Raw genomic sequence first — 13,536 nt, 5'->3', positions numbered from 1 at the left:
AACAACACAAGATCTTCCTAAATGAATTAGAAGCCGAAAAATGTCAAATGAACGTGACCAAGGAAATTATATCTGTGCACTGTTGGACGCTGGCAAGAAACCAACGGAGATTACCATGTTACCATGGGTCCAAACCAACTAACCGGGCGTGAACGTGGTGTTCCAGAAGGATGGTGCACCTGCACACAAATCCAAAAAAAAAAAAATTATATTTGAATTTTTTTTCAGAAAAATATTTTTTTTCAATTTGTTTTTTTCAAAAATTGTAATTTTTGAATTTTTTAACGAAAAAATGGTGCCTCTTTTCTTTTTCGGAGCAAGGTCCGCCACCAAAATGTAATCCTGCTGATACCCTTGGGGCCGTTATTGCATGTGGGCCTCTATTTTTGGGACTTTTTTATAACAATTGTGAATGAACGAAATAAAAATATATATTTTTTATCTAAATGGGCCACCAGTAGCCACAAAGTCCATTGTTCATATTTAGCTCAAGGCCGTAGACCCTTAAAACACGCTTATGAATGGATATTTTTCTCTTTAATTAAATAAGTTAAAAATTACTGTCTTAATTTATCATCTGTTTGAAATCTAATTATTGAATAATTATATACAAGTTAAACTTACTCGTATTTTGAAGTATTGATATTCAACTTGCACGGTATACATATTATACTAGTGTTAACTTGTACAAGTATCAACTTGTACAGCGTGTCATCATAATATACTAATAATAATAATAAGTACCTAATAAAGAAACCTTAATATTTCTCGGAGAATGATTGTTTATTTATATCTCTCTTTATTAAATGACTCAATCGTTTGCGCCGGCGGAGAGGATTACTATTGGTCGAGAAGTAAGGCTCTACGTAAAGAGAGAGAAGAGGAGTGCGTTCGTTACCTTCTGTGTTGCTCCTATGGAAGGAGAGAAGGGAAAAAATAGTAGTTGTCCATGTTTTATTTTCCCCCTTCATTCCTTTCCTTCAATCTCCTCACTCTACGTCTCTAGTTTGATTTTGAGAATTGGGAGAAAAAGACGCAAGGGATTTGACGGATAAAAATAAGAATTATTATTACATTATATTATTTTGTTATATATATAAAATATATGGAGCAAAGGATTTTATTCTGTGTTTAACTACGATTAAAAAAATTTGAACAAAGTCTAGAGAATAAGAAGGATGTGTTCTGTGAAAAGCAGCACTGCTGCGAATAGTGGCACTGGTAGTAACAGCAGCAGTAGCTCAAATCAAGAGACTCCCATGAACCTCTCTCATTCACCTCTAGAACAAAACCAACAACATTCTTCCTCAGCCTCTTCCAACGCCTCTTCTGGAGAGGATGAACTCCGATCTCCATCATCCACCTCAGAAACTCCTTCCCGGCCCACACATTCTATTGATGCTATTCTGGGACTACGAATGAAGGATCTAGCCAACTCTGGCGTTCAACACCATCATGCTTCACATTATGGCCCATTACCCCAAGTGACAGAGGCATCTCTGGCTCATTTGAGTGAACGTGGTGTTGGTGGTGGGCCCTCATCGTTTGAGGCATTTTTGAATCAGAAACGGGCTGCAGCATTCTTTAATTCTCATTTTAGTGAGGAGAATCAGAGTCGAATTCATGCTGAGCGTAAGTGATTCATTCTTACTCGTTCGTCCGAGATGGACTCCAACTTATATGATTCTCCCTTTTTGCAGGTCTTAGATTGACACCCAATGATAAGGAGGATGAGGACTGCGGAAGTGATCGTGATGATAACGTAAGAGTGACTCTAATATTCAATGTAGTGTGTCGTATTTAACCAAAAAAAAAATCCCTTTTACAGGACCCGGATGGCTCAAAAAAGAAGCATAGACGGAATCGAACCACCTTTACAACTTATCAACTTCATGAATTGGAACGCGCCTTTGAAAAATCCCACTATCCTGATGTTTACTCCCGTGAGGAGCTCGCCATGAAAGTCAACCTTCCGGAAGTTCGTGTACAAGTAAGAAAGACAGTTTGTGTCTCCCTTAATTCATTTATTCGCAGTCTTTCCTCTCATATATATATATATAATAGCCTATCGTGGAATTAATCTTAATTAAAAGTCCAATGTCGTAAATCAAAGAATTGTGTAAAAAAATAAAAATATTATAAATTTTATTCCGCTAACCCGCAACGGAAAGGGAAAAAAATCCATATTCTTTTTTTATTCTTCCTTTCCTCCCCCCTCTCTCTCTCTGATAAGAGAGGGAAAAAGGGGAAGAAAAGAAAAAAGAAGAAAATACAAATGGCGCTGATTCTTCTTTTCTTAAAAATAAACATGATGCATTTCTCATATCCTTTTTTGACAAGTTATTATTACATATAAATGTAAATAGAAGTACTTGCCGAAACATAAAAAAGGTACTTTACTAATAACCCTCGATAAATGACCCTGATAAGCAACATACCAACAACAATAACAATAAAAACAACAGAGTCCAACGTAGTGGAAGTAAATATCAATTAAGTAAATGGTCTAATTATTTTGTTAAATAGGATTAGCGTTATATTTATAAAAGACATGGTAAATAAAATAACAAATTTGTGAATTGAACTCCTGGCTTTGCAAACTGTATCATTGTTATAAAATTTGGCGTTTCTTTTAATTTACCTACTACATTAATATGTTATGCAAAAGCTGGTCGTTTTTTTTTTTTTCGTAGATTTATTTCTTTGATAGTTAGTTGTTACATCACCGTATGTTTGTGAACTTAATTATTTTACATTCACGTCATAATATATGGAACATAAAATGGAGTTTGCATGAATTAGCTATGCTTCATCTATCACTTAGATCTTTTCCAGGAGAGTAGCAATGGTAATAATAATAAAAGGGGAGAGGGGGGGGGGGAGTCAATTCATTGGAATAATCCTCTGACACCACCCCTTTATCCTTCTCCTCCTCAATAATTCTGGGCAAGCAAGTGCTATCTTTCCCATGCTTCTCAATTGTAATTCATATTAAATGCTAATGTAATCAAAAAAAAAAAAAAAAAAATAGTCATTAATCCATACTTTATGGCTATACACAGGTCTGGTTCCAGAACCGAAGAGCCAAATGGCGCCGTCAAGAGAAAATGGAAGCTGCTCGCCTAGGTATCCAAGAATACCACGCTCTCAGTGGCTTAAACAACACATCTCCATCCCAACTAGGTGGTCGCCCTCATTCAGGAGGACTGGGTGGATTACCATCAGCTCTGGATCCATGGTCGAATGGCAGTGCAGGTAGTCCTCTCTCCACACTCAGCCACACACTTCCAGGATTCCTCTCACATCCACAAGTGAGTTCATCTCTTAAATCTCTTCTCCTACACTCATCAGCTTCTCATTCTTCCATCCACACCTCGTCCTCACAGGCTGTCTATGCAAGCTACTTAACCTCATCCAATGGTGGAGGCGCCGGCTTACTTCCACCGCATCTCGTCAACTCTGCACTCTCCTCTTTGACTTCTTCATCCTCTTCCTCAAGCCCCAGTCTTCTTAAGCCTGAGTCATCGATTGTCAATGGTCCACTCCAGGCTCCTCCTGCACTTCCAACAAATGGGGGACGACTCTCGCCCGTTGGATCCGTCTCAGACAACGGGAGTAGCAATGAGGGGGACGAGTGTCCCGTCTCTCCACTCAGTTCTCCTTCTGTTGTTGCCAATGCTCTTAATCCACCAGCCTCATCATATTCATTCGTGCAACACCAAGATCACCATAGTCGTCTGAAGGCATCTAGTGGGGGTAGTCTATTGGGGTTGAGCCATGCATTCCAACTATCCAAAGACTCCAAGACTTCCTCCTCTGCAAAAGGAGGAGAGCTTCTACAACCCCATCACTGACGACGACTCAGTCCATATCAGTATCACCACACATAGTCAATCACCATTCACCAAAGAAGGGACTATATCTAATTTGTACTCCTCAAGAACAAATTGAAATGAACTCTCTCTCTCTCTCTCTATATATATATATATATCGAAATAAAACAGGATCCAAAAAAGTATTCCTTCGTTATAAATTGTAATTCATTATTAATTATAAAAAAAATTAATCACATCTTCATATTAAAAGTATTAATAAATAAAAATATAACATGAACTCTAAACCCATTCCATAAATTGTCATTTTACGACAAAGTGCTTTCACGATACCAATGTTATTGTACCGATTCGGGCCTCACTAATAGCGGTATTTAGGTACTTTTTCCTACTTTTTGGACTATTAATATCAAACAAAAGGGTATTTAAGACAAATTAAACTATATTTACAAGGGCGCCTGCATGACTTTTGTTTGGGCTGAGGGATAGCAGAGAAATTTGTGAGGTTCAGCAATAATTTTTTAACACAGTAGTTGGTCTTTAATCATCAGTGTCAGAACTTGTGCCTCTAATAATTTTTTTCGTAGTAGTATAAATCTGGTTATTCGTGATGAGTAGTGTTGGATCGGTCTTAAGAAAACTCAAAAGACTCCTGTCTCATCAGTCCGGTCCAAATAATAAAGTTTGTCAGTCCTTATCCGTCTTTTATGGTAACAACTAAAATGACATAATTGACATCATATCAGCTGTTGAAGTGTTATTATAGCTTCATGTAAAGAGATGAAATACCTTAAGTCTAAAGTAAGAGATGTGTGACAGGAATGTGTAATACTCAAATGGTATCATTCATTATTTTCTTGCTTTAATTATCCTCAATCCTAGCTAGGAGTGAAGAAAACAAAAAAGGTAGCTAGGTCTGTATGACCCACCAATCGGTATTTAGACCTTTTGAATAGTGAAAAGACTGTTTATGAATGCAGTCTTAGGATCGATCCAACCTTAATTGTGAGTCATCCATAGTAGGTCCAATCAGGCCCCACCATAACAGAACCTTCATCACGACACTGCCTAGTAGATATGCAAGTAGCAGTTACGATATCAGTTTAGAAAAATATTCTTTTAAATGCATTACATTGTACATATTTTAAATCAATCCAAGAAAAAACCCCAGCTGTAAATATTATACATGAACACAAAAGATCAGAAGCATGGGCCACTTGAAGAACCTTCTTCCCCCTACACTCACTCACTTTTCCACATGATTGGTCCAAGGAATGTACATATTATGTTTGTACTAAGCAAAGAATTAAGTCCCTTTGTACGCCATTTTCTTTCTTCTATGGTTTATCTTCTTCTTCTTCTTAATACGCCCATTGTTCCATAGTGAGAGACATATCTTGATTGCTCATTTAATTGTGCATATGTAAAGGAGAGTTTCTCAAACTTTGTTCCACACACGGATCGAAATAAAGAGGTTTATATTCTGAAGAAAAAAAAAAAAGTTTCTGTCTCTTCTAAAAAAAAAGTATTTTTTGGATTTTGGCAATTATTAAACTTACAAATATTTTAGTCAAAATTGCAAAAAACAAAACAGAAAACGCAACGCCCCTCCCCTTCCAAAAAAAAAATCCTGCAGACACCTCTGATGACGTCACCATTATATAATTTGGCACGACTTGAAAATAAATTAGGGTTCCAGTGCCTGATACCCTCCATGCCCTATAACCAGCACGGCTTTCTAGACGGAACCTTCATTTTTGGTTCTCAAACTTTTCTAGAAAACAATCGAATTTTAACCGTTTTTTACATTTATTAAGTAATAAGTATTGCTCAGAAAATGTTTATTCATAAAACCCAAAAAATGTCTACCCAATAAGTACCCTAATTTTTGAAAATTGGTAATCACTCAGACTTTCACAAATCAAATTTCCTTGAGTATATTTCATCATACATGGTTTAATGGAAACAAACGAATGGTTTTCCGTAGATATATTGAATTGTTATATTCTCTTATCTAAATGAAGTGAGTTTTTAATAATATGGCAAAACCGGTTGACCCCAATGGTACTTAATGGGTTAAGTAGAACACACATTGAGAACCACTCTTGCTAAATATTATACATACTAAAGAATAACCTAAGGCACTTTTGCCCAAGTATGTATTTATCAAGAAAAGAAAACACCTTGTCAAAAAGGTAATTTAATCATTTATTTATTTGATTCTTAAAAGGAGGAGGAAAAAGAAAAAAAAATACGAAATAAAAGTTGTGAAAATAACAGAATCAGATAAGAGAGAGAGAATTTTTATTCGATCCATTTTCAGGGAGAATTTGAAAGGAGGAATATTAAAAAAAAAAAAATGTTATTGTTGTTATGTAGTAGAATTAATACAAAATAAAAATCGTCAAAGGAGATTTGAGGGGGAAAGAAAAAGAAAATTATAGGTTGAAAGAAAGAAAGATTTTTTAAACGATTTATAAATACATAAATTGGGAGTCATATGCACAAATGAATTTAAAAATAAGGAAAATACAGACTTCAAAAAAAAAAAAAAATAGAGAAAAAACCCCAAGGTGTAATGCCTGCTTATCTCATCTACTATGGACGTGCTAGGAGAATATATATACAACTGACTGGGTAGAAAAAAATTGGGGATCCCTTTAAGCCCTGCCCATTAAATTATGGAGCCTGTGACTACAAAAAGAAGAAGAAAACGATTCATTTGTTAACCATCGTACGCCATCTGCAATGATAACTATTTTATTTTATCTAGTATACATATAATATTCATATTGTACAATTTCATACTTCCACAAGTTCATATTGGTGTCTCGTCAACATAAAAACAATTTATTTATCAAAACGGAGTATTCATTCCATAATATTTTTGACAAAATCTATTTATACATTTGTCTTATGAATCCTTTGTAGGTCTCGTAAATTGAGCATAAAGTCTACCAAAAGTAAGTTCCTCGTTGCAAAGAATAGTTAAAAATTGATATACTTAATGTCTTTGAAAGACCATATGAGGGCCTAATTATTTAATGGAGGTTCTAATTTAGACTTTTGGCAGTTAGACATTATAAAGCAATTGAAAAATCTAAATGCGTATTTCGATATGGGTCAACAGTATTTAATTCATTGTTGGTAGCGTTTTATTCAATAACGCACTTTTTTCGATCGTAAAAATGTCTAATTTTGTGCCTACAAGCAAACGTAATTGATTTCCTATTACCAATTGAAGAAAAGTGAAGTTTATGTTTAAAACTCTCACGACATCATATTTAAAATTTATATTCTATTAATCAATTAATATTTATTTTGATCTACCACGGACGACCGCAGGATTATATATATAAATATATTTATTTTTTCTTGAGGGGGTGGGGGGGCCAAAAATCCATAGCTATTCACAAAAATTAAAGGCAAAAAATTTCAAAAATTACTATTTTTAATTAATTTGAATAATTTTTTTTTGTATATTTGGGATCATAGGTCTGTAGCCACTCAAGCTCAGCCCTTAAAGACGGCCCTGACTACTTATTAATTGATCGCTAAATTCTTTTTGATCTGTTTTAGAACTATGTTTCACAAAAATTTAAATAAGATATCGTTAGTTTTTTTTATTTCCAACGAATTACGAACGTAAGATGTAGTAGCTAAATACAAATTATTAACTGGGAACTGTACATAAGTGAATAAAGTTAATATATATATATCAGAAGAAGGATCTTCGACTCAAGTGGGGGAAAAAAAGGAAAACAAAATAAATTTCTACAGACTTTCATGTATCTAGAATTATATAGATTGCTTTAAGTGAAAAACGGGACTTTGTATATTTTTTAGTATTTGGTTTATCAGTAATTAAAATATATTATTCATCTTATGTTTAATAACTTAAAGGGTCCAAGAAATGCTCAATAATTTTCGGTTTCTTTGCTTTATCAAACTTAAGATAAGATAATGTTCCTCTTATTTGTTCAACAACCATCTCTTCAACCTGGGTTTAATTTCGTTATCTTATAATTGGTGAAACACGGAAACTGCAATTCATAGAGCACATCTTAGACCTCTTAAATTAGAAAAAGAAGGTGCACAATAGTTTTAACTGACAAAACAAATTTCAAAAAATATAACATGTACAATTTTTGACTCCTAGTTTTATATTTGGGGTGGTGAAAGATGCCTAATAATGGCAAATTTTTAACCAATAATTAATTTTTTTTTTTTCAAAATTAAAATAGCAGTAACACCCCCATTTTATTGTCAAAATAGGGCAAAATATTATCAAAAAAAAAAAAACTTATTCAACAAGGGATTCATATAACTATATAATGTTTGAAAAACATAAAAATAATCATATTTTTATTATTGGGTTGTAAGTAAATACAGTATTAATTTTTGATCTGAAAATCCTAGACCAGTCTGAGACTGTTATGATTTTTAGTGGAGCGAACTAATTCAGCTCAGTCGGGTCTGGCCTTAAAAAAAATTCGGCATGGATCGCCCTCATTTAAATTGAAATCTAGACCGATTTGATAGATTATTGATGCCGTGTTGTGTTTTAAAATTATGAATATCAACAGTCAATAACGTCATATAAAGCTATATTTGTACAATTCATAAATCAGGAGGGGGAAGAAAATTGAGACCGAAAAATATCGGCTTACAATTTAAAAACGAATAAATTTCGATCTATAACTGAGATCGCAGTCCAAATCGGTCAATGAAAAATAATTCAGACCAAAGTGATAAAAAATTTTGGTCTCAGACCTAGTTTCCACAATAGTAGAAAACTACATGACGTTTACTAAATTTCATCAAATTTTTTAGCCATTTTAGGCCACTTGGCGAGCCCTGAATATCATGATGCAATGAGTTGAAAGCTGTACATAGTAAATTTTGTAGTTTTTGTTTTATCACTCATTAAAAAAAGTTGTGGAGGCGGGAAAATTGCCCTGATTGATACCCTTTGATATGACCCATCCTATTATGCACTAAATTATTATTCAATTTCATGATTTACATTTTATTTTGTTTTTCTATTTGACTTGGAGTTCCTACTACCCAACCACCCTAATTCTAATAAAAATATGTAGTTGTTGGTATTCTTCCTGCCCCCCCCCTCCCTACCAGAACCACCACCACCAACAACAACAACGTCAGACTCCAAATCCATATCTGGAGGGTAAAAGAAAGAACGGAAAATATATTATATTATTAAGTTGTATAAATAAGATCCTTTTTTTCTTCTCTTTTTTATTTGATGATGAGGAGGATTTCATGGTTCTCCTCCCACTTCAATTACAGACACTTTGTAAGTTCTTTATAGGGGTTGGCTATTCTACCAAGGGTAGTGTATACAATCAATATGCACATCATATATTGTATACAAATAAGATTCTCATTTGTTAGGAAATCTTTGATTTTCTATATAAAGTACATTTTAACCAAATAAAAGAGGATCTGTAATAGAGGGACTGGCTCGACTTGTCTGCAGATGCAGGGCGCGTGTACCGTTGCAAAGCACCATAGAATGTCAAACGATAATTATGACTCAAAACACAATGAAATTTCAAGAATTCAAGCTCAAGCAACGTTGAAATCATACGAAAAGGATGTCAGCGAGTAATTTGAATTTTTTGACCGAAATTCACACTTACTATTAATGTGTACAATTTGAGAATTTCTCAAGTTTTGACTGGATAGAGGTCACCCTAGTGACTATTCTTGTAATCAAATAGGCCCCATATGGAACTTAAAATCGATTATATCCTCTTCTCAACGGTCCTATCGGTAGACGTGGCCTGACATAATTTCTTTTAAAATCGGAAAATTGGTCAAAATATCCAATATCTCACTCTTATCTGTATCAGAGTAAACTTATTGGAAATTTTGATATTTCCTCCTATATTTTATATAATGGATTTCTGTTCCTTATGTGCTTATGCATAATTTATGACTACTGTACTTCAATAACAGAGTACAACACTAAAGTGGCCTCCTTCTCAAATATATTACTCATCAGTAGAGCTGAAATTTTTGTAAGGGAAAAAATAGTGTGATGGGAGAGGAATTATGAATTAAAAATAGGTGAAACATAAAATTTTCTAATACTTTTTGCTGTGTTTTGAGTAAGAAACATACCTCATGAAAAGAAAATTAATATAATTTTAAAAATCTTAAAAATGAACACAATATTAGAGCGGATATAAAACAATTATCCTGCTTAAAATTAAAGTTTGAATTGCATTTATTTCTAATAAAGAATGCTACCAAAAATTTCATTCCATAAAACACAATTTCCATTATTATTGTAGTGATAAATAATTTACTTGAAATTTCCTACACAAAATATTTAAATATCAGTTCATGTTTAATTCTCATTTTTTCAAGAATCTATAACCCGATCCGACCTATAAAATAAAGTACTTAAATCGAAACTGTAACTTAAATGAAGGAGCTAATTTTGATGGAGTGGGGCTTATATAAGTTTGAAATAGGAGACCCCATCCTCAGGCTAAGAGTCAACACACTCAAACTACTTCAAAGATACAAATATAATATTCCTAAAAATACGGATGTGGAACAGTTTTACGAATAATATGCAAATCATTAAATGAAGCTTCCATTAATAAATAACTTCATGCGAGTTTTTCCAAGACTTTCCCGGTGCTGTACATTCTCAAGAAATGTACCCGGGATCACAAGAGGAACACCCTAATATATACATCATAATATATATGTATGTACTATACGAGTATATCTGTGTGGGAACGGTGAAAACCATACAAAGGTGTCTTCAAAACACTTAATAAGTGAGAATGGAATTAACAGAGGTTAAATGTATTTATTTATTTCTTATTCATAGATGCTGGATTGATAAGAGCTCTCAAATGGGCACTGATGCTTATCAATGAATTACTGTCTTATTAGTTGTTGTTATTTTTTATCAGTCTTATTTTGTTATTATATTATTTTCCATAAGCTATCTGAAGGAAAATAGTTGACCTTACCTTCTTACAGACCGGACTACTACTAGAAAAAAGAGAGTTCTACCGAACTTATTTGCTCCATGAATTCTTACAACTAAAGTACATATATCGAGATTACACCTCCTCACTTTTATTATATAACTCACATTTTCCTCCAAAAAAACATAAAAAAGACACAAAATCATATGGCAGTTACCCAAATAAGTCAATCATACCAACTGCTATTTATCTCCTAATTATTCCCAGACTATCATTCTCATATTAATTTATTTCACCAATTTTTAAAATGAATTACATACAGGGTTTGTAAGGAGGAAGTTGACTCAAGAAGTAGTTTTGTATAAATACAAACAATTTTATTTCTTCAACAATCATTTTTTGTATGACAAAACTTGTTCACAAAACCTTTGTCAACTTGGGGACTCAGTGTGCAGTAAGCAGTAATCACAAAAGACTCCCCAAGGTGCTGGAAAAACCTGAATAATTTGATCACAAATTCTTTGGATATGTTCTAACCTGCATCAACGTTGAAGGTCTTCTGCAAGTCCACACTAGAGTGGAGAGCTCTGTTGGTCTCCCTCTCCAAGGCATCCTACATAGCAAAGTTCAGTGAATTCAAATCCAGTGAGGATGAAGGATTTCACATGGACTCATTGTTCTTGTTCCATATGAGTACTTTCTTGCACATCTGAGGCCTTCTGATCTTCAAAGATTATATCAGAAGGTGCTGGGGGATCCTCGTGTACAAGGAAAGTACCAAGTTGTCCTTCATGGCCCTCCTGATGGTCCTCTTATCTACAGAGAACGTTGGTCCTCCCTTTTCAGTTTGGTCAGGAATCCTTCTGCAAATTATGTGACTATTTCCAACTTTCCCTGAGAGGTATTTTCCATTATTTCTGTAAAGATTATTCGTCGAAGTTATTTCAAGTAGCCTTTATTTATATATATATATACCGGTAGTTGCATAAACACGCAGACTAATTTTTAAACGCTTATATCTCGAGGTTCCGTGATTGGAAATAAAAAATTCCTACCACAAGTACCTCGGTAAATCTTTTGGCTTTGTTTTTGTTCTTCTTACTTGCATCAAACAAAGTCGTTTACGATGAATGACGAGGCCAAACGTCATATGGTTGCCACTCTCCTCCGCGCCGGTAGGTATGTCAAGGAGATAATCAAGGACACTCGACTATCCAGGACTACTGTGTTCAAGGTCCTGAAGCTTGTCGAGTAGGGAAAAGATCTGAAAGACCTGTCCATACCTCTGGAATGACTCAGGATTGGCTCACTGCCAACATGCCATTTTGGAACAAAAACATTTGCCCACCTCAATCACCTGATTTAAATTCCCTTGACTACAGTGTGTGGTGGCAAATTGAGAAAGAAGGCCTGTGCTACCCCCCCACCCGAATTCGGAATCATTGAAGGCCAGCGTCAATGAGCAATGGGCAGCCACGGAAGACCATTACATCATCAATGTGTGCAAGGCCTTCTGCGGGCGCTTGGAGGGTGTCATAGCAGCTGATGGCGGTTATAGTCAGTAATTATATTAAATTTTATACCAGAATAAATTCTCTATTATATAATTCTCAAAAAAAATACGTCATACGAATTTTATTACACATTTAATTATTTGCCACAAATAGTCCACGTATTTATACAACTACCGGTATATAACTAATAGCAGCTGTACTGTCAAGGATTATTTTGATCCGCATTTGAAAGGGATTTTCCTTATGATGGGGAACACGTAATGTCTTTAAAATATACATGTTCACATAATAAATCTGGTGGACTTGACCCCTATTTGCTAAAATAAAATATGCCCATTTTTTGTGTTGATCGAATTTTGTCCAACCAAACCAAATTAGTTCGGTCTTACAAAATTATTACTGGCCCAAACCGGTCTAGCATTTTCGACTGAAATCCAACATTGGTTGGACTAGGCCAATGACTACGGGAGGGGTGGGGGTTAGACCAGTCCTAAAACCAGGCGTGTATAGAAGAAATACGGATCAAAAGAAATTCCAGGGGCCTGACTGTTGTTGTTGTTGTTTTTTGCAGTTTGTTGACTAGCTTGAGAAGGAATCTTTTTATAATTGTTTTTCACTTTCGTTTCCTTATTTTGTTCTCAGAAGATTCATTTTAATTCACTTGTCAACTCAGCTATAACTATACAAGTTCAAGAAAGCTAAAATTACTGTAATTATAAATAAACTAATAGGTAAAAATGATACTCTATGGAATACATCTAATGAATAGTGTTAAGAACTAATAAGGGTTATTTCTTCTTCTTCCTTTTTTGAGGGGAGGGGGACGTAATTCATGCTAAAGGTCGGTTCACTGATGGGCACGAACAAGTTTGCACCTTGCCTCTTTTTGTTTTTGTGTATATTAACGCAACCTTTCAATTTTTAAGTATTAAAATGAAGAGAATAGAAAAAATAATGAAAAACTTCATAAGAAGAAGTGAAGACGCATCTCTTACTTCTTCTGAGAGTTACAACCCATTTCTACTTTATTTGCATTTCTTGGTATTTTCCGCTAATAAGTTGTTCTAAGAACCTATTCTAATAGAAATACTGTTATTATATGGTTAAATTGAAATAAGTAACAATCCGCAAAAGGATAAAAAACAAATTAAGTATTCAAAGTGATGCCCTCAGCACCAAATAATTATAAATACAAAGTACGACAACCCAAATATA

At 34.3% G+C, this 13,536-nt stretch overlaps 1 protein-coding gene across 2 annotated transcripts; it reads left to right on the top strand.

Moving 5' to 3' along the window:
- The first annotated feature begins 969 nt into the window (after positions 1 to 969).
- LOC121116892 (uncharacterized) lies at positions 970 to 4,120 on the top strand. Of its 2 annotated transcripts, XM_040711196.2 has the most exons (5): positions 970 to 1,632; positions 1,701 to 1,762; positions 1,829 to 1,990; positions 3,063 to 3,311; positions 3,387 to 4,120. In XM_040711196.2, the coding sequence occupies exons 1-5, from the start codon at positions 1,179 to 1,181 to the stop codon at positions 3,852 to 3,854; spliced, it is 1,395 nt and encodes a 464-aa protein (XP_040567130.2). In that variant the 5' UTR covers positions 970 to 1,178; the 3' UTR covers positions 3,855 to 4,120. The 2 variants fall into 2 exon arrangements, with proteins under 2 accessions (XP_040567130.2, XP_040567129.2); XM_040711195.2 differs by having other exon boundaries at positions 1,005 to 1,632; positions 3,063 to 4,120.
- Positions 4,121 to 13,536: the final 9,416 nt, after the last annotated feature.

The sequence above is a fragment of the Lepeophtheirus salmonis genome, chromosome 4 (genome assembly GCF_016086655.4).
Source record: "Lepeophtheirus salmonis chromosome 4, UVic_Lsal_1.4, whole genome shotgun sequence".
Taxonomy (NCBI): Eukaryota; Metazoa; Arthropoda; class Copepoda; order Siphonostomatoida; family Caligidae; genus Lepeophtheirus; species Lepeophtheirus salmonis.
Note: the sequence above shows the minus strand (reverse complement) of the source record. Positions and strands in the feature narration are given on the sequence as shown.

Bases quoted from the DNA above. Each gene is read 5' to 3' on its own strand.
- LOC121116892 (XM_040711195.2), top strand. From the start codon at position 1,179: ATGTGTTCTGTGAAAAGCAGCACTGCTGCGAATAGTGGCACTGGTAGT. The intron at 1,633-1,700 runs GTAAGTGATTCA...CCCTTTTTGCAG, and splicing joins GAGTCGAATTCATGCTGAGC to GTCTTAGATTGACACCCAAT. The intron at 1,991-3,062 runs GTAAGAAAGACA...GGCTATACACAG, and splicing joins TTCCGGAAGTTCGTGTACAA to GTCTGGTTCCAGAACCGAAG.